A 25,628-nucleotide genomic window follows, 5' to 3' on the forward strand; every position below is an offset into this window, starting at 1 on the left:
CAATTACTAGATACCTTAAATTTTGATATGAAGTTGGATAATTTAGACTAACCATTAAGAGGAGTCATAAGTGTTGGCGGAATTGAGGATGAAGAGGGAGAAACATTACTTTCTTATCAGAACAACAAGATGTATATTGCAGTTGGTTGACAGTTTCATCATAATGATCTCTTAATGTTGCATCACACTTTGTCTGAGGCAATGATATTTCCCTAAAGATAAAATCATGTATATAAAACATTGCAAGAGAGGTTATCTTGAATGGAGCTGGTGGATATTTTCAGCAGTGAGACACAAGAAGGAGAAGGCAGATTAAAACTAGAGACACTCAAAGTAGGTATTGCTGATCTACAAGAAACTGTTTCTTTTTTCACAGTTTTCATAAACTGAATAACATAGCATGTCTGATCAAATTCAAAACATATATAAAGAATGTTTACCTCTTAAGCCTTCATTGTTTTACTTTAATGATTTGTGGATGACACTTTTGTGATCGTCAGGGAGGATATTTTGCTACTTTCACAGCGGCAAAAAAAGATTCCAAAAAAGGGAAAGGGGTACAGGTATGTAGAAATATTATACAAGATAAAATGTACGTTACAGAAACTATGTACTATACAATTCCCCAGAATCCCGGGAAAGCTGACAAGTTAAGTTTACTTCTACAATCATCACTTTCTCAGAAATTGATCCTTGATGCATGGATTTCATGATAACTGTGGCATTAACTTCATTGTTTTGTTCTTTCAGGTTGATGGAAAACTACACCTACAACAGCTTTACACTTCAGCTGGAGGGGTTAAATGTTTCAGAGGATTCTATCTACCCTGTCTTTCTCTTCCTCTTTTTCTCTTACCTGTTTATAATGGTTGCAAATGTGGGAATTGCTCTTCTGATTTTCACTGACAAAAGCCTTCACCAGCCCATGTATCTCCTTTTTTGCAACCTGCCCTTTAATGACATCCTTGGAAACTCTATCATGGTGCCCCGTTTGCTTTCAGATATCTTGCTGCCTCCCTCTGAGCGCCTCATCAGTTATTATGAGTGTGTGGTCCAGGCTTTCACCACACACATGTTTGGTACCACCACTCACACAGTGCTCATGATTATGGCCTTTGACAGATATGTGGCCATCTGCAATCCCCTACGCTATGCTGCCATAATGACCAACAAGATGGTAATCAAGCTGACAGTTTCTGCCTGGGGAGTGGCCTTTGTTTTGGTTGGGATTCTTCTCGGTCTGACCATACGGCTGAACCGATGCAGGACTCTGATTACAAATCCTTACTGTGACAATGCCTCACTGTTTAAGCTCTCCTGTGAGAGTGTGTTTATTAATAACGTCTATGGCCTCACTTTCACTGTAGTCCTGTTCACAGCTTCTATAGGCACCATGGTTCTGACCTACACTAAAATCACAGTAGTTTGTCTGACCAATAAGAGAAAGTCATTGAACAGTAAAGCCTTGAGAACATGCAGCACTCACCTGGTTGTGTATTTGATCATGGTATTCAATGGAATGTCTAACATTACTCTTCATCGCTTTCCCCAGTACTCAGACTACAGGAAACTCTGTAGCATTTTGTTTCATATCATCCCTGGCAGCCTCAACCCCATTATTTATGGGGTTCAGTCTAAAGAGATAAGGAACTTCTTGTCAAAGTTTTTTAAGACCAAGAAAGTTTTGCCATCATTAGAAAGTTAGTTTCCAAGGTTCTTTTTGTAAAATTATCAATACAAATAGCATAAAATGTGTACCAGGAGTGCCTTATTCCATCGTCTTGTGTTTCTCTCTTGTAAGTAAGTGTAATGTAGACACTGATTATGGCCATTCTATGATTACAGTTGATTAATATCAAGGTAATAAGGGTTAATATATTGTAACATGGTAGAATAATACCATGGTAATTACAAATATGATAACCTGGTAATATCTTGGCATTAAGAATATTGGTAATGTTTGGGTGTAATTTTTGTAATACTGTAATAATAATGGGGCAGAACATCTCAGTAATGACACATCTACACTGGGTAACAAAAGGCTAATCAGCTCATAAAAATCATGTTATTAAAGAGTAGTATTCTGTCAATAATAATGAGGAGATATCGGTGTATAAACTTTGCTATTAGAGAGTAGCAGTGGGCTGAAATCGTGATGCAAATTAGGTCAATAAATGAACAATATGCTGTAGTGATATTATTTTCATGTTTTCACAATATGTATAGGATAATATTGGTGTAAAACGATGATGTGGACATTCCTTCCATCTGACCATTCAAAAGATTTCCTTAAGTTTCCTTAAAGATTTTTTTAAGTTAATACCATCAAAATTTAAATTCAGATGCAGTGATTTCTTACCTGGAAACATAATTTCTGTGCAAATAACCATGAATAAGTGCTGAAAATGCTGAACACTGGGTTCTGGATTGTGCTTGATGAGCGGACTCTGCAAAGCAAAATAATCCAAATATACACTGCTTTTAGTTTAGCTTTCAAAAGGCAAACGTAATGACAGCCACAAGGCTAACATCTCTTGTATTAAGGTAAAATGAAAAATGTCAGTAAAATTAGTTGCTAACTTTGGCCATCACAAATGTAATGTTTATATATATATATATATATATATATATATATATATATATATATATATATAAATAATGTATGTATAATGTGTATATATACACAAATGCCAGTAACATTAGTTAACAAAACAAAAATCTGAAATATTAGCCTGGCTGTCATGAGCCAAACATTAAGCTATTTCTATTTGTTGGGTCTCTGTAAGTAATATTATAAAGAGTACGGTCTAGACCTGCTCTACAGGAAAAGCGCAATGAGATAACTTCTGTTATGACTTGGCGCTATATAAATAAAACTGAATTGAATTCTACTTTCAATGTCATTAACATTAGCTGCTACCATTGGCCAACACAACTCTAACATTAAGCTTCATACAATGTCAGTAACATTGGATGCTAACCATCACAAGGTTATCACTCTGAAATATTTCTATTTTTGTCGGTGCCAGTGCATAACCATGGTGAAGTTGTGCAGTGCAGGTACCTGCAAGAAGAACCATCGCCTAATGAAAACAGAGGACAGGAGCTCCAAATAAAGATTTTTATATTTATTTATTACTTAGCAACCAGATTAATGACTTTCTCACAAGTAGTCATATGCTAAATGTGCCCCTTTTAGGACAAAAATTCACAAGTGAAGAAAAATAGAGGTACTTAATCAATAGTTTCAGGACAGTTTGCAATAAATGGAATTCAAGTACACAGTCTAAAACAGGTGCAAGTATCTAACAAGGTATAAGGTAGATTTATTTATCATTTTACAACAGAGATTAAGTTGTAGTTCCCTTTATGCTACTCAAAAACAAACATTATATACAAAAATTATATACAGCAGATGGGTGAATACATAAGAAGTCATAGAAATAAAACTTTTTATTATGTTACAATGTAGTACACTCAAACCAATATTATCATTCTCAAATTCCAAACAAAGCCATTACAAGTAATCATTATATCAGCCATCCATAGCATGAGCAAATAATGACACATTTCAAGATTTCGATAAGTAAAATCGATATGTACTAACCAGGAGTGTCTGTCAGGTAAAGGCAAATATTGCCGAAGTCAACTGGTGGCCATTCTTGAGGATCATTAACCAAGCATCACCAGGCAATCTGTAGGGAAAATCCTTCAGTCCACAAAGTTTCAACTTTTGTTTTTAGCACGCTAGAGCACTTGGCTGGAGCACAGAAATGTAACTGGATGCCATGTTGACATATGTACCGCAAAAAAGAGATAAAAATCAACTCCATATCTTCTTTGCACACTGAAACAGGCACCTCCTGATATGTGTCACAGACACACCAGGCTCCCCTTCACTTCGCACTCCAGGCTCCCCTTCACATCGCACTCCCTCTCCTGAATACTAATGCCAATCACCTGTCACCTATCTCACACCTGCACGTAATCAGCCACTCTACTCCCCTATATAACCCAGCTCCTCACCACTGTCTGTGTCCGGTCTCGTTAGTGACTAAGGATAGAACGCTAGTTCCCCTGAATCATTAAACGCCTAGGACTCCCTTTTCCTGAGCAGACTACCTCCAGTACCCGGTACCTCTTCTCCGGCTCCTTCGTGCTCCTGTTCTCCGTGTGTGACACACCAGCTCCAGTCCCCGTGTGTCTCCAGTCCTCCGTGAGTTATCCTCTCCAGCTCCTGGTCCCGTGTCTCTCGTCTTCCGTGTGTATCGCTCCAGTCTCCTGGCCCGTGTGGACCGGCTCCTCTGTGCTTCGCCACTCGACTCCAGAACTCTGCCACATCCATTCAAAGGACAGTATACTTCCTTCCATTCACTATCTACTTACTTGTGCTTCAATAAACTATATCATACCCTTCCTTGTGTCTCCGGCCAGTTCTGTCCGTAACAATATGTTTGGTTGCATCTCCAACAACATGACGGATAATATAGAATGTGACGTCACTGTGGGTAAAAGAATACAATTTCAGTAACATTAGCTGCTCGTTTTGGCCAACACAAGGCTAACATTAACCAATATTGTGTCAGTAACATTAGCTGCTAACTTTAGATATCACAAGGCTAACATTAAGCTACATTATACAGTGTCAATAACGTTAGCTGCTACCTTTGGCCATCACAAATCTAATACAAGGATAAAATAAAAGAAATGCCAGTATTTGCTTCTACATTGCTAACTTTGTTAATTGATCTAAGCTACTTTATACAGTCAGTAACATTTAAAGGTCCAGTGTGGAGGATTTAGTGTCATCTAGTGGTGAAATTGTAGTTTGCAACCATTTGAATACCGCTCGCCTCACATTCCCGTTCCAAGCATGTGGGAGAAACTACGGTTGACAGGGAACCCACGAAAAACGCGAATGGCCCTATCTAGAGTCAGTGTTTTGTTTGTCCATTCAGGGCTACTGTAGAAACATGGCGGTGCAACATGGCAGCCTCAGTGGAAGGGGACCTGCTCCCTCTGTAAATATAAAGGGTTTATTCTAAGGTAATGAAAACACAACCATTCTTATTTTCAGGTGATTGTACACTAATGAAAACATATTTTTAAACATTATATTCCACTTCTGCCAAAAGATCCTCCTAAATGTTACATACTGGACCTTTAACTTCTAATTTTGGCCATCACAATGCTAACCAAACAAATCAAGGGTAAAATCAAACAAATGTCACTACCCTTAGCTGCAAAGTTATAACATCATGGCTGTTGGTCTTTGCGGTTTCTTCTGCAAGTGCAAGTACAGGATTTAACAGAAGAGGCGATGAGCATTTATTAAGAAGGACTTTGGCTCTTAGTCTATGGTTTGGTGTGTCAGGGGCTGTATAGACTTAGCTGTTTTTTCGTTCTATATGTTTTTATTGTAATTTGCAGAATACATTGCTTGCTAACCCCTGATTGCCAGGCATTATTGAAACAGAAACAAACCAGAGGGGTTGCAGGCTTAACACTCTGACCATGTCAAAGAGTGGGTGGCCTCATGTATAAACGGTGCACACATACTACATACCAGTCCTATTGCAAGTCCTCTCCACACTCGGGTTCCTTGCAACAGGAGCTTTCCAAAGGGAGCTGGCAGACCAGTCAGGTACCTCCCAATCATCCCTGAGCCGTGCCATGCCAGCCGTGTGGGTCGGCATATTCCATCTGTTGCCCAGGTATATAATATTTCCCTACACTGTGAGTGAGCAGGCCAACATCAAAGTGCAATTTGCAGCCACGAGCCAATTTCCAAATGTAATCATGGCGATCGACTGCACTCACATTGCTATAAGGGCACCATCAGACAATGAATTGTAATAGTGCGTTTGTATTGTCATTTGAGCATGTGGTTAATATGAACCCTTAGGTGACCGTGGTTACCCACTGAAGACTTGGCTCCTCAGCCCACTCACCAACCCCTGACTGAGCAAGAGGGCGGTACAGTGATGTACATGCTCGGGCTTGGTCAGTGGTGGAACGGACCAAAAGGCAGCTGAAAGGCCATTGGCGCTGCTTGGACAGCACTGGTGGCGTGCTGCTATACAGTCCACAGAAGGTGTGTCCCATTGTGCAGGCATGCAGTGTGCTGTGCAATCTGGCAAACAAATGTGGCATACCTCTGCTACAGGAGCTGTGGAACGATGAACCTGACTCTAGCCCACCAAACACTGAGCCAAATGCAGCAGCTGTACAGCACCGTTTGGATGTGATACACAGAAACAAAGTGGTAAGCTGAGACTTGGCATGTATTTTTTAACCAGTTCTTTTAATGTGCCACTTATGTCACTGAGAACATCATTATTGTTCTTAATTCATTACATATATCTCTCATTATATATACTATTTCTCTCTGTGACTCCGGCCAGACTCTCCAGTTTCCACATTACAATCTGTGACAATAAATGGCATTACATTGTATAAGTCAGTGTGTCCAGCCTGCTTATTGTGCGTAAATTGGATTGTGACATTGACAGATTGTTGTCAGGTTTGTTGTAAGTGGTCTGTAAATTCAGCTGCAAAGTTTGAGTCATGGTGTGTTTCATGTACTTACCAGGAGTAATACACGTCTGAGTCACCGTCACATGCTGGGAGGACACCAGATAGGAGGGTTTCTCCAACAATTGCAGCAACCCTTTCTTCTTGTGGCGTCAGCTCCAGCTTTCCTGTACCCCTACCCGTGGCAGTGACACTCTGCCGATGTGCAGCTGGGCAGATGCAATTTTCTATGAATTGGTCGTGTATGGTGGGCCTGCACCGATAGACTTGGAGGTGCTGACTCTTGTCCCAACCGGTTCACACTTGGCTGCAAACCGTTCCAGTGTGTTCTGGAGACTACAATCCTAAGGCCACACCAGTGCTCTCTGCCCCTTGGTTGCACCATGAAAAGAACAAACACAATCGGTGCCAAGGCACAACCCTGGCAGAGCACCCACTGAAAATGTGCTTCACTTCCTGCCAATAATACAGTCACAGCTCTCACACCAGTTATATAAGGACTATGACTATATATCCACAGTACCCCAAAAAGATACCCTGGGAGACATGGTCAAAAGCCTTCTCTTAGTCCACAAAACACATGTAGACTGCATAGGTAAACTTCCATGACCCCTCCAGAAGGCATGTAAGAGAATAGAGCTGGTCTGCTGTTCCACAACTGGGATGGAATCAGGATTGTTTCTCCTGAATCTGAGGTTTGACAATTGGCCATAGTCTCTTTTCCAGAACCCTGGCATAAATTTCCCAGGGTTATCGTAGAAAAGGTTTCAGGTTTTCAGAATCAAGACATTTGATTCTGTGTCCAGATGACTACGACTAAAACCTTTTCTACGATAGAACACTCCTGGATGAATGAATGATGATGATTCAGGAGAAACAATGCTGAACACTCCTGGACGAATGAGGGACTACACCGTCTTTCCCAGGGTTGCTATACAGTGCAATTCCCCCGATAATTGGAGCACACTCTCCAGGCTCCTTTCCTAAAAATTAAATAACAATATCCAGAGCATTTACCATTTCAAGGCAAATCTCACCCAACCCCTGGTGCCCTGCCATTGTGGAGCATTTAAACTATCTCATTGACCTCTTCCAGTGAAATGGGTATGGCTTCCCCCAAGACTTCTAACCCTGCCTGTCTCACAGAGGGTATGTCAGTTTTAGGTTTAGAAGGTTTAGAAGTGTTCCACCGACCAAGAACATCCCCTGTCGACATCAGTAGTTCTCTCCACCTTACTTTTCCTGAGTCGTCTGACAATTTGCCAGAACCTCTTTGAAGCCAACTGAAAGTCCTCCATGTCCTCCCACACCTTTTGAGTTAGTGTTATAATTGCTACCTGTGCTGGCCTACAGATACCTGTCTGCTGCTTCTGCAAACCACAGATATGTGCAATCTCTATGTTTCAAAGGCTGTGGTTAAAGTCTGGTTAGATTTCTACACAAAAACACTTGGTTAGGATTAGGAAACGATCACGATTTGGGTTAAAATACCCACTTTTGTCACCATAAAAACAGTCGAAAATGTCAGAAACCTCACTAAAAACATTCGATTTTGTCACCAAAAACAAAACAGAGACCACCAAACAGTGGTCTCTGGTACTTTTGCCACTTCCAGCCATCTGACTACTGATCTCGCCATCTGACTAATGATCTTGCCGCCATCCAACCCCCTCCTCCTGCAAGAAAGGAAATCAGCTCCTAAAGACGTCATCTTAACTACGTCACAGAGCCGCAACTCTCTTAGTCTTATTTATTGTCATTTATTTCTGTACATATGAATGCATTTATTTGACTATTTAACTGCAAATTAACTCTGAAACTTTGAAAGAATCTCAAAGTTGTGACTCAGACCAACTGGTATAGTCCAACTTGTGCTCAAAGAATTAACAACAGGTACAGTCCTCACATCACACACACACATACACAAGAGCAATTGAACTAAAGTAAGAGCTTCTATAATGAATCTTTAATGAGGAGGTCAAACATTTGAAGGAGATGGTTGTTACCTTGGCAACAAAGACAATTACGTTTCTTATTTTTTCAGATGCTTGTTTATAGCCACAGAGGTAACTAAAAATAGGTCCCTTTGGTATTCTTTTGCTATCCTGTGTACAATTTAAATTTTTAATGAAAGGGTCTGATGTAACTTTGTGTAATTAATGTTGCTTGGTCTCACTATAATCTCCATTATAATCACAAAAAAACTCAGTTGCTCTTGAAAAGGCAACATGTGGACCTAAGGTGAAGTTCTGCCGTTATCTGATGAAACCTGACTGAGCAGCGTGAAGTCTGATTCACACATTCAAGTAAGATGATGATATCTTTTCAAATATTTTACAAACCATGTCCAAGTATTTGCACTTTTAAAAAGGCAAATATGAAGAAATGGTGTTTTGTTGTGTGCAGATGTAGAGCTTTTTTACTTGATAATTTGTGCTGTCAAACTGAGCTTCTGTTCAGATAGTCACATACAAAAGCTTTTAATTTTCACAGTGTAAATTATTCTGCTCTTGTTGTCTGTTGCCAGAAAAGTTGTCTACATCCACCCATCTATTCACCTGTCTGTCTCGCTGTCTGTCTGCTGGGGAGGGATGGAGCTTTTGCCATTTGATATTTCACCTGAAAGTCCCAGAGGTCTGTGAGTGTTTCAGTGCTTTTCATTTGGTGTTGGTGATTGTGTGGTAAACTGTTTTGATGATGTCCAGTGCAATCAAGCTTCACAGAGTGATATATTATACATTTATCAGAAATATTTTTGTCAGTTGTAAGCAGGAGAACAGAATCATTTTTTACAACATAAAAAGTCAATGCGTATTAATAATGTTACAGTCTTGATCTACTATCCCTTGAAAAAAATTTTCTTTGGGCATTTTCATCACAACAGTAGTAATAGTTTTCCAGTGATCGAAGGCAATGACACATTATTTCACTTATTTCATTTGCATAAAGGCTTGATATTAACTGCTCTTATCTTACAATGTCATAGCTGTAAACTACATTCATGTGTCTTGTTTGTATATCTAATACGGTAAATAAGTTATTCTGAGTTGTAATTGCTATACACACATACACTATTATTTCACTAGTAAGGTCATTAATCAGGGGAAGCAGCATGCAGGCATGTTTGAATTGTTGTAGCTAAAAATCTACTTGACTTGAGAGTGAAAGAAACATCTACACCTTCAGATTTTGTGATAAATTCACTTTAATTCATGCAGGATTTCACACAGATCTCCTCCAGGCTGTGAGCGTTGTCATATGTGCATCCTTAAAGCTGCCTGTTTTGTTGACATTTTGTTGATTTTACTTTTTACTTTGATTGCTTTTACACATACTGCTGAATGTATTTTTTCTTGACCATGGGAACATGTGACAGAATAAAATGTGTGACAAAATTACCTCAAATTTAGATAATTCAGTTTTGTCACACTTGTTTTTTTTCTGCTTTTGAGCTTTCTTGAGAATGTATAATTCAGAAAGGCAAAGCTCTTGCAGCTTAGGTCTGCTAATGTTAAGTTAGCATCATGCCTGCAGTGGTGGAAGAAATATTAAGATCTTTTACTTAACTTAAAACAGCAATGTCACAAGTCCTGCGTTCAAAATTTTACTTAAATAGAAATCAAAAAGTTTTAGCAACATAAAGTACTTAAGTAAAAGTACTCATTTGGCAGGAGAATGACCTCTGTCATCGTAATGTTACCATGTCATATACTATATTATCCGATTATTGTTACTATAACATTACTATTAATGTTGTGGCTGGTCGAGGTGGAGCTACCATACTTTATATATGTTTCTATTTGGTAGTTTAACCCTTAACAGTATATCATTTTAGAAACTCATTGTAAGTTTTCTGTGTATCTGTGTTTTCTGAAAAGTAACTAAAGCTGTCAGATAAATTTAGTGGAGTAAAAAGTCAAATTGTCCTTGTGAAATGTTGTGAAGTAGAAGTATAATGCAGCTCAAAATGGAAATACTCAAGTAAAGTACAAGTATATCAAAACTGTACTCAGTTCAATTCAATTTAGTTCAGTTTTATTTATATAGTGCCAATTCATAACAGAAGTTATCTCATTGCGCTTTTCCTATAGAGCAGGTCTAGACCGAACTCTTTATAATATTATTTACAGAGACCCAACAAATCCCACCATGAGCAAGCACTTGGCGACTAAGGCAAGGAAAAACGTCCTTTTAACAGCCAGAAACCTTGAACAGAACCTATAGGCTCTGGGTGGGCGGCCATCCGCCAGAGAGAGAGAGAGAGAGAGAGAGAGGAGAGGGAGAGAGAGCAGAAGGAAGAGAACAGTAGCACAATGCAAATTCCACATAGAGAACATGTATGTTGTATTGTATTACAACCCTGCCTAGTAATTGCTTTTATATACTACTAATTTGTTTTGATAATTACATTGTGAAGGAAACACAATTGCTGCCTGGATTATTTTTTCCAGTACAGAAGGTGTTACATTTTTTTTACCACATGCTAGTTGTACGGAGATGGTCGGGCCGGATGGTGGCCGTGTGGTTAGGTTTAGGCAACAAAAACACTTTGGTTAAGGTTAGGGAAGGATGGTGGTAAAGTCCGTTCTGTGTCACTTTTTCAGTATTAAACCAAGACCACCATCTTTCCCTAACCTTAACCAAGAGCTTAGAGTGCCTAAACAGAACCATAAAAAAGTTTAATCATGCATCAGATGCTACGCGTGGATATCGTAGGAAAACAAATGAAATACTTCAGTCAACGTTTTAGAGATAAGTTCATTACAAACGGTTTCATCATTATGTTGAGAAAACATCTAATTCAGGTGGTATTAGTAGTACACTACTAATTTGCAAGATATAAAATAGTCAGTAGGAGACAGAGCGGCTTTTTTATGTGTGCGTTCATTGGCCTGATGTTTATATTTCGTTACATTCATATACACATTCTATTTCTACATCTGTATGAATAAAGCTGATGGAAATATGAACAGGCTGAGGTAAGATTTCATGTGATCCAGTATGCTCCTGTTGAACCATGAACTATAAAACTCCTCTCTGTCTTCTGATGTCCTGTCTGTGAATCAACACTGACGCTTCTCTCACCTCACTCTTTCTCCAGATTCATACCTGCACTCATCGACCAATCACAGGTCCAGCTCTGTTAACAGCACCTGGGAGCCTGATGGCGTCACTTTCTTCATCATCCAGGGCCTTGCTAAACTTGGCGAGAAAGGGATGATTCTTTTTGTCATCCTGCTGCTGGGTTACATCATCATCCTGGGAGGAAACAGCATGATCATCTTTGTGGTACAAAACAAAGCCGTATATCTAGTTTCATCATTCGCCTCAGTCTGACTAAGATTCAGTTTTTAGTATCTTAATCACTGCCACTGTCTTTTCTCATGCAGGCGTTGACTGATCCAAAGCTCACCACTCCCATGTATTTCTTTCTCTACAACCTCGCCATTGTGGACATCGTCTACACCACCACCACCATCCCCAAAATGCTCTGCGGTTTCCTGACAGACATGAATACCATTTCCGTCCCAGGCTGCTTCCTCCAGATGCATTTCTTTATTCAGCTAGCCGTTACCGGCTATGCCATCCTGACTGTCATGGCGTATGACCGCTACGTGGCCATCTGCAACCCTCTGCGCTACACTGCCATCATGACCCGGCCCGTCCAACTGCTCCTCATCATAGGAGCCTGGGGCTTCAGCATCTTCTGCACGCTGCCAGCGACCTCCATGACCTGGCAGCGGCCTTACTGTGGCCCGAATGTGGTTAGGAATGCCTGGTGCGACCTGTCGTCTGTAAGGCAGCTGGTGTGCGCTGACACCTCCGTGGATAACATTGTGTCCGTTTCTTTCGCCGTATTGGCGCTACTGACCACAGGAGTTCTCATCCTCACCTCCTATGTCCTGATTGGTGTTTCCATGTTGAAGATGGGTGTTGCTCAGAGGCTGAAGGCCTTTGGAACGTGTGCCGCCCACCTGACTGTGGTGTCCATCTCTTACAGCTCAGCCTCGTGTGTATTCATCTCCTACCGGGTGGGAAACATTTCACCAGAGGTACAAGACTAATCATTCTGCCTTAATATTAACCTTTGCCTTAGTACATGTCTCACATATGTCCACCAAAACTGACATTTAAGGTATTCAGCACCAGTCTTTTAAACAAGACTAGCAAGCAGTTTGGAGGTTCATTCTTGACCTTGGAAGCAGCAGTGTGACAAAAAACCTAAACATTAGGTCCACTTACCTTGTGTTTCCAAAGCTTTCAACCACATCCTGTGGCCTTCAGCAGATGAAGTTGCTGAGTTGTCATGGAGATGTTTTAGTTGTTATTATGTGACCTAAGTTTTGAATTTCTGTTACCTTCAACCACAGACAGTTTGTTGCATTGGAGGACTATGAGTCCGAACACACAGACCTGGCCCACCACAAAGATATCAGATGGCTCAACTTGGGCAAATTGCTGAAAATAAAACTCAGATTCAACAGTTTTGTGAGATGAAAGGACAAGGAAATTCCCATAACCCATACTTGGGTCACATGATGAACAACTCAACCACCTCAAGCAACTCCGCTGCGGAAGGCCACGAGATGTGGTTGAAAGATTTGGAAACATAAAGTAAGTGGACCTTTTGTTGACAATTTTCCATGCTAGCAGTGAGGCTCTATAGATGGAAATGTCTGTCGGTGTTGGTCCACCACTTTGGCACAGACTGAAATATGTCAACAACTACTGGATGGATTGTCTTGAAATTTGGTTCAGATATCCAGGGTGCCCAGAAACTGTATCCTAATAACTTTGGTGATCCCCTGACTTTTCCTCTAGTGCCACCATGAGGTTGACATTTGCGGTTTTGAGAAATGTCTCGACAACTATTGAATGGATTACCATGACATGTGGTTCAGACATTCATGTTCCCCTCAGGATGAACTGTAATAACTTTGGTGATCCTCTGACCTTTGGTCTATCGCTATCATCAGGTCAACATTTTTATTTTCCAATACTATAGCATGCAAAATGCTAAACTAAAATGGTGCACATGGTAAACATACCTGCTAAACATCAGCATGTTAGCATTGTGAGCATGTTAGCATGCTTATGTTAGCATTAAGCTCAAAGCTGCTAGCATGGCTTTAGACACTTAGTCTTGTTGTCAAAGGGCTAATAGTCTTAAAACCTTGCTAATGCAAGCTAATAGAAGCTGGATTGTACATTACACCCCACAAGATGACAGAACAAAATACATACTGATGATTTTCCTCTTCTTAGAGCAATGGAGCTCCGAGGGTGGTGCAAAAAAAAAGTCATGTAGTCATAAAATCCTCTAGAGAGCATGAATGTTTCCAGTACATTTCATGGCAATCTGGCCTGTAGTTTTTGAGATATCTGTTTCCACTAACAGGTACCCTTCATATACCCCATTGCTAGCACGGAATACATATTAGATAGAGGAAAAATCAGGAGATCGCAATAACTGTGGGATTGAGCCTCTGGTAACCACAAATATTCACAATAAATTTCACAGGAATGTGACCATTTGGTCTTCAAGATAACTTGTCAACCAAATCATTGATTGAGGGGAGACTTTGTACAATGGTCTGGGGGGTCACCAAACATATTATGACTCGAGAAGATTCGTGGTTGTTTGGGGACCACGAGTGTCTATAGCAATTTTTTGGAGATCTGAAATGGTCAAGAATTGTGTTTTTTTTTTAGATGTGTATCATTGAGACTGTGTTGTACTCTGCCCTGACTTCTTGGATTTATCACAATGATGATGAAAATCCACAGCAAATTAAATATCCATTTGGTCTTACAAACTACCTTTTCAACCAAAATGTTGAAAGGGCACTAGATAAAAAGTCTGGTGGTCACCAAATATATTGGGAATCATGTTGATGCTACACGGCCATTTGGGGACAACAAGCACTCATAACATGCCAATAATTTGTGTTGGACGACCAAACTTGTCATCCTTAGGACCTTCCGCTAGTCGGGAGAAATGCCAAATATTCTCAGTGAACCTTGTGTGTTCAATAATTTTATTTTGTTTTAGGTTCGCATCATTGTGTCTGTGCTGTTCTCCGCTCTAACTCCTTTCCTAAATCCGATGATCTACAGTGTGAGGAACAAGGAGCTGCGAGAGTCCGTCAGAAGGACTCTGAGCAGGTTCAGACCTGCAGCTGTGTTACCCAAGAAGGACGTCACAGTGTCCTGACTGCGAAAGAAAACCTGCCACTGGACACCCACAAACTGGAGAGAGAAAAGGCAACTGAACATCCAGAGTGACTGTCTTGCACAAAAACTTATTTAGAAATTACATGATGTCTTTTTTAATTTGTATACTGTGCTAATAATATGTTTGTTCAGCTATCTATACACAAAACTTACTATGTTAAATTTGCATTCAAGAGTCCCATTAAACTAGTTAATGATCCTTTTAATTAAATATGTTAATTAACAGTCCCCTCTCATTGGAGAACTGCTTTTACCAGCTATGAATGGATGGATCAATATTACAATAAATTTAGTTTTTTTTTTCAAAAAGTTGCGTGAATAAGTCTCAGAATTCATTTGTCCAATGCTTTGCTGTTTACACCTTCTGCTCCAGGTGTCCAATAACAGCCTATTGAGGGCTCAATCAGGCAGCTGATCCCCTGTGACTTCTCCCCCACACTCTGCAGCTAGAGGGCTGCATGTGGTCAGGAGATCCCTCAACTTTCTCAGTAGTGGAACGTAAATAAATACTTTTAATCCTTTCACCTCCATCATGTTGGGGTGGCTGCAGAAATCTTGGATATCTCAAAACCTGGACAAATACAATGAAAACTATCTGCGTGGGGAGGTTCCCTCTAGAGGTGGTGTATGGAATGCCATTTTTATTCAATATTAAATAAATAAATAGACTATGAAATAAATCCTAAAATAAATAAATGAGGCATTAAATAAATAAATGTGAATATAAATATAGAAATTAGTCAATATAGTTAAATACATGAATAAATAAGTTTTTATTTCAAAAAGGACATTTTTCAATAGACATATTTATTTCAGGCGACATTTATTTCCATGTTTTATATTCAAATGAAGGGGCTTGGTTGTCTCACAGAGATGTAAGACCGGACACAGACACGGAATACAGTACAGAGGCGGTTTTCTTTCCGGTTTGGCTTCTGGCATCCATCTCTGCCTCAGCTCTCGGTGATTTATGGAGTTTCCTGATGTACAGATAGCTTTACATGTTGCTAAAGTAACTAAAGTAACTGCAGCTGCCGTTAGCTAATTGTCCTATTAGCTGACTCTGCCTGGACTGGGAGCTCGGAGCACCGTGTTGGTGTTTACAGCTCTAGCACAGGAGCTTTGGACCGCCAGAAGGAGGAGGTTTTCAGGCCCGAGCTCAGCATCATGGCTAACTGAGCTAACTTAACGTTAGCTAGCAGCAGCTACTGCTAGCAGCAGTTAGCAGTTAACATTACTCTAGCAACAAGTAAAGCTATCTGTGCATCAGGAACCTCCATAAATCACGGAGAGTTGAGGCAGAGCCGGGTGCCAGGAGCCAAACTGCAAACTGGCCTTTCGTCTTCTCCGAGGCTGCGTCCGGTCTGTGAGATAACCACGCCCCCTTCATTTGAGTATAACAGGCAGCAATAAATGTGGCATTGTGAAATAAATGTCCCCTGAAATAAATAAATGTGGGTGTCAGTGTCCAGCTGTGCCTCTCTCTTTCATTCCCTGTGTTTTCCTGCCTTTTCCCCCTCCTTGTGTTCCTGTCAGTCCCCTGTTCATGTTCTCTGTCTATGTGTGTGTGGTGTGTGTGTGTGTGTCTGTTAGGGCGTGGGACTCCTGCTGTTGATCACCTGCACACCTGCAACTCATCCACTCATCAAGCTCCTGTAGTATAAAACCCAGGCTCTCCTCTCTAGCCTTCGCTAGATCGTTTCGTTTGCTGAAGTGGTTCTCACGCTACGGCCAAGTTCTTGGTTTAGATAGTATTTTCCGTGTGTTACCTGAGCTCTAACTCTGCGTCTGCTTGTACTTCAGGTTCATATCCTCCTGTGTTGTGTGCTTGCCTGCCTCGCTCAGTGTCCTGCCAGTCTGCCTTCCTGCCCACAGCCCTGCTCAATCAGCCAGCTCTGCTTCACATAAATCCTGGATCAGCACTCCAGACCATCAGCTCATAATCCTTCAGATAAACAACCTTGAACTGTTGCAAACCACTTGTACACCAGTGGCATTATGAAATAAAATTCCAGTGAAATAAATAAAAGTCTTTTGGAAAAACATCCTTTTTAAAACAAAAAAAACAACAACCCAAAAACCTATTTATTCATTTTTTAAATTATATTTACTCAATTATTATTTCATAGACATATTTACTAATTTCATAGGCATATTTATTTATTTACTTAATATTGACTAAAATGGCATTCCATAGTTGTGGAGGAAATGAGTTTTTTGGATGATAATAATAATTAGGTCACATGCAGTCAGCTGAATTTGAGCATACCATACTTTTATATTCAAGAGTAAGGAGAAAGCCCCAAGTTGATTCTTTTTGACACATTTAAACATTCTTTATTAAGCATATTATTCAAACAAACAATATAACTGTATTAGAAATCTCCCATGACCCCATCTGGATATGAAGTGACCACATTTGGTAAAAACTCCTACCTTGTTTTGAAATAATAATGTAAAATACATTAAAACAGAGCTTTTATTAAAGTAACCAGCAGGATGTTTAATACTTAAAACAGATTATTGTATTGAATACAATTTTACAACAAAACAAGCTTAATCAATTGAAATGTATGTGAAATATTATCATGACATGTCAATACATACAAACGTGTCCTGTAAAATAGGAGACCGAGTACAATTTGATTAGAATAACAAAAAAAATGAGGATAATGTCAGTCTTATGATCGTCAGTAAAATTAAATAAAAGTTTGAGACAAACATTTTACTTTTAACTTACAAACTGCAGGCTCAGAGAGTCCTGTAAACATCTTCTATCAACTGTTGTAAAATACAAATTTATACCTTAAATTCCCCTAAATTGTTCATGTTACGGAGAAATGTGTACGGAACTCAAGGTACTTGATTGATGAGACCTTTATTTTAGGAAGCGTGTGCGACTTTAAGAGTTATTTATGGAAAGTTTTCACATCCATGCCTTTATTCTTGTGAAACACGGCGACAATCTTCTGTCTGAGCTCTTTACACTGCAGCCCGTAGATGATGGGGTTCAGGGCCGGCGGCACGACATGGAACATGATGGACGCCACTTTCCCATTGTCTGCCCACTCGGGGTAATGGTGAATGATCATGGGGGTGAAGGATGCAACCAACATGATCAGGTAGACAGCCAAGTGGGTGGCGCAGGTCTGCAGCGCCCGGCTGTTCAGCACCTTGTTCTTACTGCTCAAACACACCATGGCGATCCTCAGGTAGGTGAGTGTGATGCTGCCGAGGGAGGAGCCCAGGATGACCACGGCGCTGCCGAGGCCGTAGATATGGTTGATGAGAAGGTTCTGGCAGGAGAGCTTGAACAAGGAGGCGTTGTCGCAGAACGGGTTGATGATAACCCGCCTGCAGCGCGTCAGGTGAATGGTGAGACCCAGGAGGATCGCGACAGAGATGAAGGCCGCCACCCAGGCTGACACCGACAGCTTCACCACCATCCTGCTGGTCATGATGGTGGCGTAACGCAGGGGGTTGCAGATGGCCGCGTAGCGGTCGAAGGCCATGATCATGAGCACCACGTGAGAGGTGCCTGCATGAAAGTGTGAAGCGAAGGCCTGAACGACGCAGTCTATGTAATGGATGTAGCGCTCTGTGACTGGAGTAAAAACATCACTCAGCAAGCGAGGAATGATGGTCGTGGCCCCAAAAACATCATTAATACTCATGTTGCAGAAGAGCAGATACATGGGCTCGTGGAGGCTCCTCTCCATGAAGATCAGGACTACTAGGCTGATGTTGGACACCATGATGAAGATGTAGATGAGGAGGAGGAGGATGAATGCGGGAACTGAGAACTGGGGGCTGACCTTTAACCCCTCGATGAATATTATATCCATATTGTAAGTTTGGTTCTCCATACTGCAGAGGGAGGATCCTGGAGAGCATCATAGGCAGAGAATTCAGTCAACACTGTTTGTTATCAAAACCTGATCTGTCAAAGGGTTAGGTTATGGTTTAAAATAAATAAATGTAACAGTCAAAAACTCAGTTAATCTGCTTCATCAGGACTGTGTTGGTGTGGTTTTATCAGATTGTGGTCTACCAACATAAAAACCAACTGCACAATCATCAAATTACATTTTGATTCAAATAATGCAGAATCCTGATTGGTGTATGGAGGTACATTCATATTCACATTCATTCAACATTTTGAGCCTTGCCCAACAAACCAGTGAGAGAAGCCCAGAGAAAAACACAGAAATCTGTCAAGCAGTGATGGGAATTACTGCTCTCAGACGGGATAAACTAATATGAGACAAATCTTAAGCAAAAAAATCTTATGTGAAAATCACACAACAATGGAAATGACTCCAAACATTTATGTCCTCCTGTTTAATCTTTCTACAGTTTGAGTCCAACTTGTGTTATCAACACTGATTTATATTTTCTCTCTTATAACGACAGAAAACATTTCTTCAGCTGAATCAGATCCTCGGTCATTCTTTTAGTTCAGATTTATTTGAATTCTTTCAGATGATTTATTTTCAGACAATGTCTAATGGCTCACTCATGTACACATGTAAACAAAGTAATGACACTTGTATGTCTTAAGATGCAACATTAGCACATTATCTCTGTTATCAGCACTGTCACATAACACCTCATATGTAAAAACACACATATATATATATAATGTATATGTATATATATATGTATATGTATATTTATGTATATGTATATATATATGTATATATATATAATGTATATGTGTGTGTCAAAACAGAAAATAGACAGAAATGTTCAACAGAAAACATCAACGCTGCACCTGATGAAGTTCATTAAACCCTGAAATCTGAAATCATGATCACAATGATTAGAAGATTAATTATCCTAACTGTGTGTCTACAATGTCAAGTTTTCATGTAAGAAATAAAAAGACATATTTTTAGCTTCATGAAAGTGTCTTTGGTTTTATCCTAAACCCAGCATGTTTTCCCCCCAGGTGATGATTCACTGTGACCTGAAGTCATTTGACAGCTGACACAAATAATGTTTGCGGCTCTGCCTCCTACACAGAACCAAGGCTCCCGTACAATCAGTGAATATTAAAAATGATTTTAGTTCAGGCTGCTGTGCCTTAAAAACGTATCACACCCCAATGTTTAGTCTCGTCAGTCAGCCTGGAGACATACAGTATCAATACAAGTCGGGAAACAGGTCACCACTTCATGTAATTCAATATGATTAAAAGGTCATTGCCGCAGACACTTGACAGATTCATGTTTCATATTATTTAATTTGTTTGTCTTTCATTGGCATTTAAATTTGGCACATTTTTTCATCAACAGTTACAGCATCCAGTACAAACACACTTCACTGCTTTCTTATTTTTGCAATAAACCATCTGACATTTCATTTTGGATTTTTGTTTTCCAATTTGCTGTCAGATAACAGATCATTCTGTTAATCAATAGTAGCGTTTCACTGTTTTCTTTCTTCACAAAACATACCAGACACAGTCAACATTCAGTGAACAATAGAAGACATCATTGCTAGATTGTGTGTGAGGGTGTGTGTGGCAGGTTTACCTGTGTTGATGTGAACCTCCTCCAGCCAGACCAGAGGAGGACTGGTAAACCTTTTATACTGAGCGGCCCCTACTGCTCAACAGTCACCAGGCAAAGGTTGCTGTCAACTGGGCATCATCATGCATGTTGTCAACAATTGTGTGACTTCACTGTGGTTTGGGTTTCATCTGTTTTTTTATTTACATGTTAGCCAGTTGCATTCTGGATCTAATTCCAAGTTGGTAAAACAACTCGGATTCATTAAACTCACAGTCTAAAAAAATCTCTTCTCTCCTTTCAATCTAAGAAATGGCCAGTGAAAAAAAAACCTAACCTTAACATGGCTATAATGTATATTTTAATAATAATAATGTATCAAATGAGACGGTGTAGTCCCTCATTCGTTCAGGAGTGTTCTAACGTAGAAAAGGTTTCAGTCGCAGTCATCTGGACACTGTTTTCAGAATCACGACGTTTCGGCTCCCATCCGGAAGTCATTCTCAATTGTGAAAAAATGGGACGGGAACTAGAAATTTAAGCTACTCTGTGTTACATAAGCCCTGCCCTCAAGAGGCAGGAGTCTACCTGAGTATCTGTTAATAGCTAGTTTCACCTGAAACCACTTCACATGAATAGCGTTTCCTGGGTTAATATCTGTCATAAACACTAATTCTCCTCACAAATCATTAAAATTGTTGATAGAATTCCACTTTTCGCTCTGTAAGGTCTTGCGAGGTGCATGCAGCGGCCACTTTCAGCACAGAGCAGCAGCAGAAGTCAGAAACCCACAACAAACAGAAACGTGGATGATACACGAACTGACTTCAATAACTTCATGAGTCACTAACAACAACAAGCGTGTCCAAGCTGTGCTCAGCACTTTTTAGTGTCCTCTGGAAACACTTCCGTTGTCGTTTTGTATTTGCACTGCGTTTCTGTATTTGGTTGTGTGTATTTGTAGCGCATGTGTTGTCAAATTGATGATGTTTTCTTAATTTGACTTTGGCTGGTTTATGGACTTTTTGATTTTCTGTTTGCTCCTTTGGACTTGTTTGCCTTCATGGGCTGCTTCCCTGGTTCCCTGGTCAATCACTGCCTGCCTGAAAACAGTGTAAGCCTTTTCGTTGAAATCATTAAAGGATTTAAACTGCACCTGCTCCACCTACTTGTCTGCATTTGGGTCCTACTCCTTGTGTTATTGGTTATCCTGCTTGACTTGTAACAGAAGGGGGAACTATAGGAAAAGGCCCTGCAGCCAGATGACTTCTTTTGAACTCTGGGGACATGGATAGGGAACCAATGAAGGGAAGCTAAATTTGGTGTAATGTGGTCAAATGTTCTAGTTTTAAGATCCTTGCTGCAATATTCTGAACCATTTGAAGACTTTTAGTAGCCCGACAACAAAACGTTACAAAAATCAAGTCTGGATGAAACAAATATGTGAATTAGGATCTCTTGTGGTAGTTTAGGTATATCACTTCCTGGTTTATTTTGTAGTATTCTCCTTCCCTTGTGTGTCTTGTGTTTTGACTTCCTGTCTTTGTTTTCCCTCCAGTTTTGATTGTTGGTCCTCCCTTGATTGTTTGCATCTGTGTCTCGTTGTCTCACCTCCCCTAGGGTATTTAGTCTGGGTCTTTTCTTTGTTCAGTGTTGGATCATCGTTGTACACATGGTGTTGTTCCTGCCAAGCGTGTTTGCCATAAGTTTGTATTGGATTCTTTGTTCTCCCGTGGACCTTGTTTGGATTTTGGATTCTTGGATTTTGGATTTTTGGATTTTGCCTGCTCCCCTGTGAACTGTGTTCCCACCTTGGACTCACTCCCCTGCTTTCACCTATACTAGCCGTTACTTATCTGCCTTTTGTGTGCTCACTACCTGTCTGCTTACTGTTCTGCCCGTACTTGCCTGCATACCACCCCACAATAAACAAGGTAGTCATCCGGCTACTTTTTCCTGAGACTGCTTTCTCGTCATCTGCTTTTGGGTCCACTTACCTCCATACAGCACCCCTTACGACAGAATGATCCAACCAAACATGGACCCAGCAGGTAAAACCCCAGAAGTAGCACCCTACCACTTAGTGCTGGCTAACCGAGAGATTCTGCTAGGCCAGCATGAACAATTACTCCAGACTCTGAAAGACAGCAAACAGGCTATGGTTTCCCAAATTACACAGCTAACCCAGCAGGTCTCCCGACTCACCATCCAGCTCTCAACAGCCGGCACCACCTCGCCTACAGATTCCGGTCACTCTCCACCGCTCCCGGTCTCTGCTGGATGGCAGCAGTCATCACTCCCTGTCGCCGCTGGATCGCGGCCGCACCCTGTCCTCGCCTCCGCCGCTGGATCGCGGCCGCACCCTGTCCTCGCCTCCGCCGCTGGATCACAGCAGCCTGCGCTCACCACCTTTGCCGGGCTGCTGCAGCCTCAGGCGCCACCTTCACGTCCTACTGGAACACAGCAAACAGCAACCCCGGCCTGGTGGCAACTGCTCTCCGCTCCCGTACTCCCTGCTGCATCGCAGTCTAATCTCTTGCCGGCCGGACCACAGCAGCTCCCAGAGACTCTCTGTCTTCGCCGCCGGCCTCCATGAGGGTTCAGCGTTCGCCGCCGGCCTCCAGAGACTCTCGGTCTTCGCCGCTGTACTCCCGGAGGGTTCAGCGTTCGCCGCCGGCCTCCAGAAGGGTTCCGTCTTCGTCACCGGCCTCCAGAAGGGTTCCGTCTTCGTCACCGGCCTCCAGAAGGGTTCCGTCCTCGTCACCGGCCTCCAGAAGGGCTCAGTGTTCGCCATCAGCCTCCTGTGACTCTGTGTTCGCTGCCGGTCTTCTGTCTGGTCTTCGGATGGTGTCAGTCTCCATCACGGACCTCGGGAGAACAGCTCCGAGGTCCCCAGCTCCGCACCTGTCCAGCCCCCGGGCCGTCCGCCCGAGGTCCCCAGCTGCGCACCTGTCCAGCCCCCAGGCCGTCCGCCCCAAGCCTCCCACCTGGCCCTTGAATCCCTCCTCCAGACCCCCATCCGCCATCATGGTGATTTCTTTAATGCGCTGATCAAAAGAGCAGGTAGGATCAAACGTAACACCAAGTTTCTTGGCTGTCGAACTTAGTTGTCCAGAGTAACTGTTATTTTATCCAACCGGTGTCTATGTCAAGCCGGGCCAATGACCAGCATCTCCGTTTTATCAGAATTGAGGAGCAGGAAATAATGCAGATCAAGCTGCAAATGGGACATTGGTATTCTTGTTGACATCATCAGCTCAGCTGGGCTCAGGTGATTACACCTGACAACTCAAAGAGATGCAGTGAACGGACACACTTGATATTCTCAATGATAAGAATAATATCACACGCAATTCTACCAGTCTTCATTTTTTATATTTATTAATTTTTAATGAATTGTGGCATGGTCTGCACATGCAAGCACCCAAAAGCACACACAAGCAGAACTATTGCATATTAACTTTCCAAAAAAAACCCCATGAACCTTAACTTTACCTTCAAACCAATTTTGCATCAACAAATATCAGATTTAAACTCTGAGACCTACGTTTGTCTTAGAAAAGTTATTATGTTATGTTCAAAATGCTACAGAGACTCCAGTGTACAAGAACAAAGCTGCTCCTTCATTTTCATGACTTTTTCTTTGGATATATAAGTTGTAGCCTCAGTCTTTCTTGCTTCACCAGTGTGATGTTGTGTATGTAGCCAGCAAAGGCACACTGAAGTAATAAATAAAGACAGACAACTTCATTTGATGTATAAAGTCTTTTTATTATTATACACATACTTAACCCACTGTAGGAAAAAATTAAGTACAGGAGCCCGTCCTTTCTTTGAGCAATACAGTGGAGACGCATCTATGTTGTAATACTTTGGTATAAAGAGTTGTATAACGCAAACTCAAAACTGTTAGTCACTGTCATTAGTGGATTCATTCCCATAAAGTACCTATAACAAGGAAATATTAATGCTTAAAGTTTATTCAGTTTTTGGAATTCTTAGCATAAAATAATACTAAACAGACTAGACAGCTGCTAAAGCTAACGTATGGATGTTTTTTGACTATGACTAAGACTTATTTACATCAGCAATAACACCCTCACAGATAATAAGAAATGTGCAAAGGGATTTTTTTTTTCTCCAAGTCAAACTCTTACAGCATAAGTTCTTACATAAAATTAAAATTTATGAATATTTTATATTATTTGTAAATACTATTATTAGTAAGTAGTGGAAAGTAATTTTAGCACAATGACTCTGTTGGGGCCTTTAAATCCAAACTTAAAACTCATCTTTTCGCCTTAACCTTCAGTTAGTTGGTTATTCTTGATTACCTTGTACCTGTTACCATTATCCTTCTCACAACCACTGCATCTCTTTAACTCTCTGTTTGTTTGTGTCCCATAAACATAGCTGTGTGCCTACCTTTTTTTTCATCTTGTGTAAACAAGACAACACGTGCATGCAAAATCTACATGTTGTGCTAACAACACATTAACTTGTCCAAAGCTAATAACTCATGTCAGCTTGGAGAGAGGACATAATCCCGACAACAGCCAAGTTTCATTTGGATATTTTAGCAAGTAATTTAAGCATTACTGTTTGTTTGTTACACCTGAGAAAATACATACAATACAACTGTCATTCAAACCAGTGAAAGCAACGGCCAGCAGCATCTAAAAATTAAAAGCCTGCTACCTGAATGTTCTGCACATTGCGAATAAAAGTGAAGAGAGACACAAGATTATGAGATTTGATTGTAAATCGCTTTTATCCAAAGTGCAAATTCCTCTGATTCAACCACTCACACAATGATGGCAGCGAGGTACCACACAGGAGCAATTTGGGGTTCAGTGTTGCCCAAAGAAACCTTGGCATGTGAAGCTGGGGTTTGAACCACCAACCCTGTGATCAGGGAGCCGCTCTACCTCCTGAGCCACAGCTGCCCTCAAAATAACCAATCCGGGTCTTTTATGAACCTGGAGCCAGATCCAAAACAGAACCAGCTATTTTTGGAACCCAACTGCAGATATTTTTATAAGATAACACAAGTAAACACAAAATGCAGTTTTTAAATGAAGGTTGTTATTATTAAGGGAAAACAAAATCCAAACCTACATGGCCCTGTGTGAAAATGTGATTGCCCCACCTGTTAAAACATAACTTAACTGTGGTTTATCACACCTGAGTTCAATTTCTCTAGCCACACCCAGGCCCGATTACTGCCACATCTGTTCTCAATCAAGAAATCACTTAAATAGGACCTGCCTGACAAAGTGAAGTAGACCAAAAGATCTTCCAAAGCTAGACATCATGCCGAGATCCAAAGAAATTCAGGAACAAATG

General features: G+C 40.9%; 3 protein-coding genes and 1 long non-coding RNA gene across 7 annotated transcripts; 2 read left to right on the forward strand and 2 right to left on the reverse strand.

The window, feature by feature from the left end:
- The first annotated feature begins 290 nt into the window (after window positions 1-290).
- LOC122887741 (olfactory receptor 146-like) lies at window positions 291-2,191 on the forward strand. Of its 2 annotated transcripts, XM_044221223.1 has the most exons (3): window positions 291-333; window positions 501-563; window positions 751-2,191. In XM_044221223.1, exon 3 carries the CDS (start codon window positions 755-757, stop codon window positions 1,703-1,705), a length of 951 nt encoding a protein of 316 aa, XP_044077158.1. In that variant the 5' UTR covers window positions 291-333; window positions 501-563; window positions 751-754; the 3' UTR covers window positions 1,706-2,191. The 2 variants fall into 2 exon arrangements, with proteins under 2 accessions (XP_044077158.1, XP_044077159.1); XM_044221224.1 differs by having other exon boundaries at window positions 307-563.
- Window positions 2,192-3,113: 922 nt separating this feature from the next.
- On the reverse strand, window positions 3,114-6,721 carry LOC122887744. The gene is made up of 2 exons (XR_006380602.1): window positions 6,590-6,721; window positions 3,114-4,502 (listed from the first exon to the last, which is right to left on the reverse strand). It is a non-coding gene; the product is annotated as an uncharacterized LOC122887744 (long non-coding RNA).
- Window positions 6,722-8,605: 1,884 nt separating this feature from the next.
- On the forward strand, window positions 8,606-15,080 carry LOC122887740 (olfactory receptor 10J4-like). Of its 3 annotated transcripts, none has more exons than XM_044221221.1 (5): window positions 8,606-8,840; window positions 9,062-9,168; window positions 11,636-11,823; window positions 11,925-12,587; window positions 14,588-15,080. In XM_044221221.1, exons 2-5 carry the CDS (start codon window positions 9,126-9,128, stop codon window positions 14,747-14,749), a joined length of 1,056 nt encoding a protein of 351 aa, XP_044077156.1. In that variant the 5' UTR covers window positions 8,606-8,840; window positions 9,062-9,125; the 3' UTR covers window positions 14,750-15,080. The 3 variants fall into 3 exon arrangements, with proteins under 3 accessions (XP_044077156.1, XP_044077155.1, XP_044077157.1); XM_044221220.1 differs by having other exon boundaries at window positions 8,621-8,840; window positions 14,653-15,080; XM_044221222.1 differs by lacking the exon at window positions 8,606-8,840 and having other exon boundaries at window positions 9,065-9,172; window positions 14,653-15,080.
- A 2,012-nt stretch (window positions 15,081-17,092) lies between these two features.
- LOC122887742 (olfactory receptor 2F1-like) lies at window positions 17,093-20,389 on the reverse strand. The gene is made up of 2 exons (XM_044221226.1): window positions 20,307-20,389; window positions 17,093-18,652 (listed from the first exon to the last, which is right to left on the reverse strand). The coding sequence occupies exon 2, from the start codon at window positions 18,633-18,635 to the stop codon at window positions 17,679-17,681; it is 957 nt and encodes a 318-aa protein (XP_044077161.1). The 5' UTR covers window positions 18,636-18,652; window positions 20,307-20,389; the 3' UTR covers window positions 17,093-17,678.
- Window positions 20,390-25,628: the final 5,239 nt, after the last annotated feature.

This window comes from Siniperca chuatsi, linkage group LG14 (assembly GCF_020085105.1).
Source record: "Siniperca chuatsi isolate FFG_IHB_CAS linkage group LG14, ASM2008510v1, whole genome shotgun sequence".
Taxonomy (NCBI): Eukaryota; Metazoa; Chordata; class Actinopteri; order Centrarchiformes; family Sinipercidae; genus Siniperca; species Siniperca chuatsi.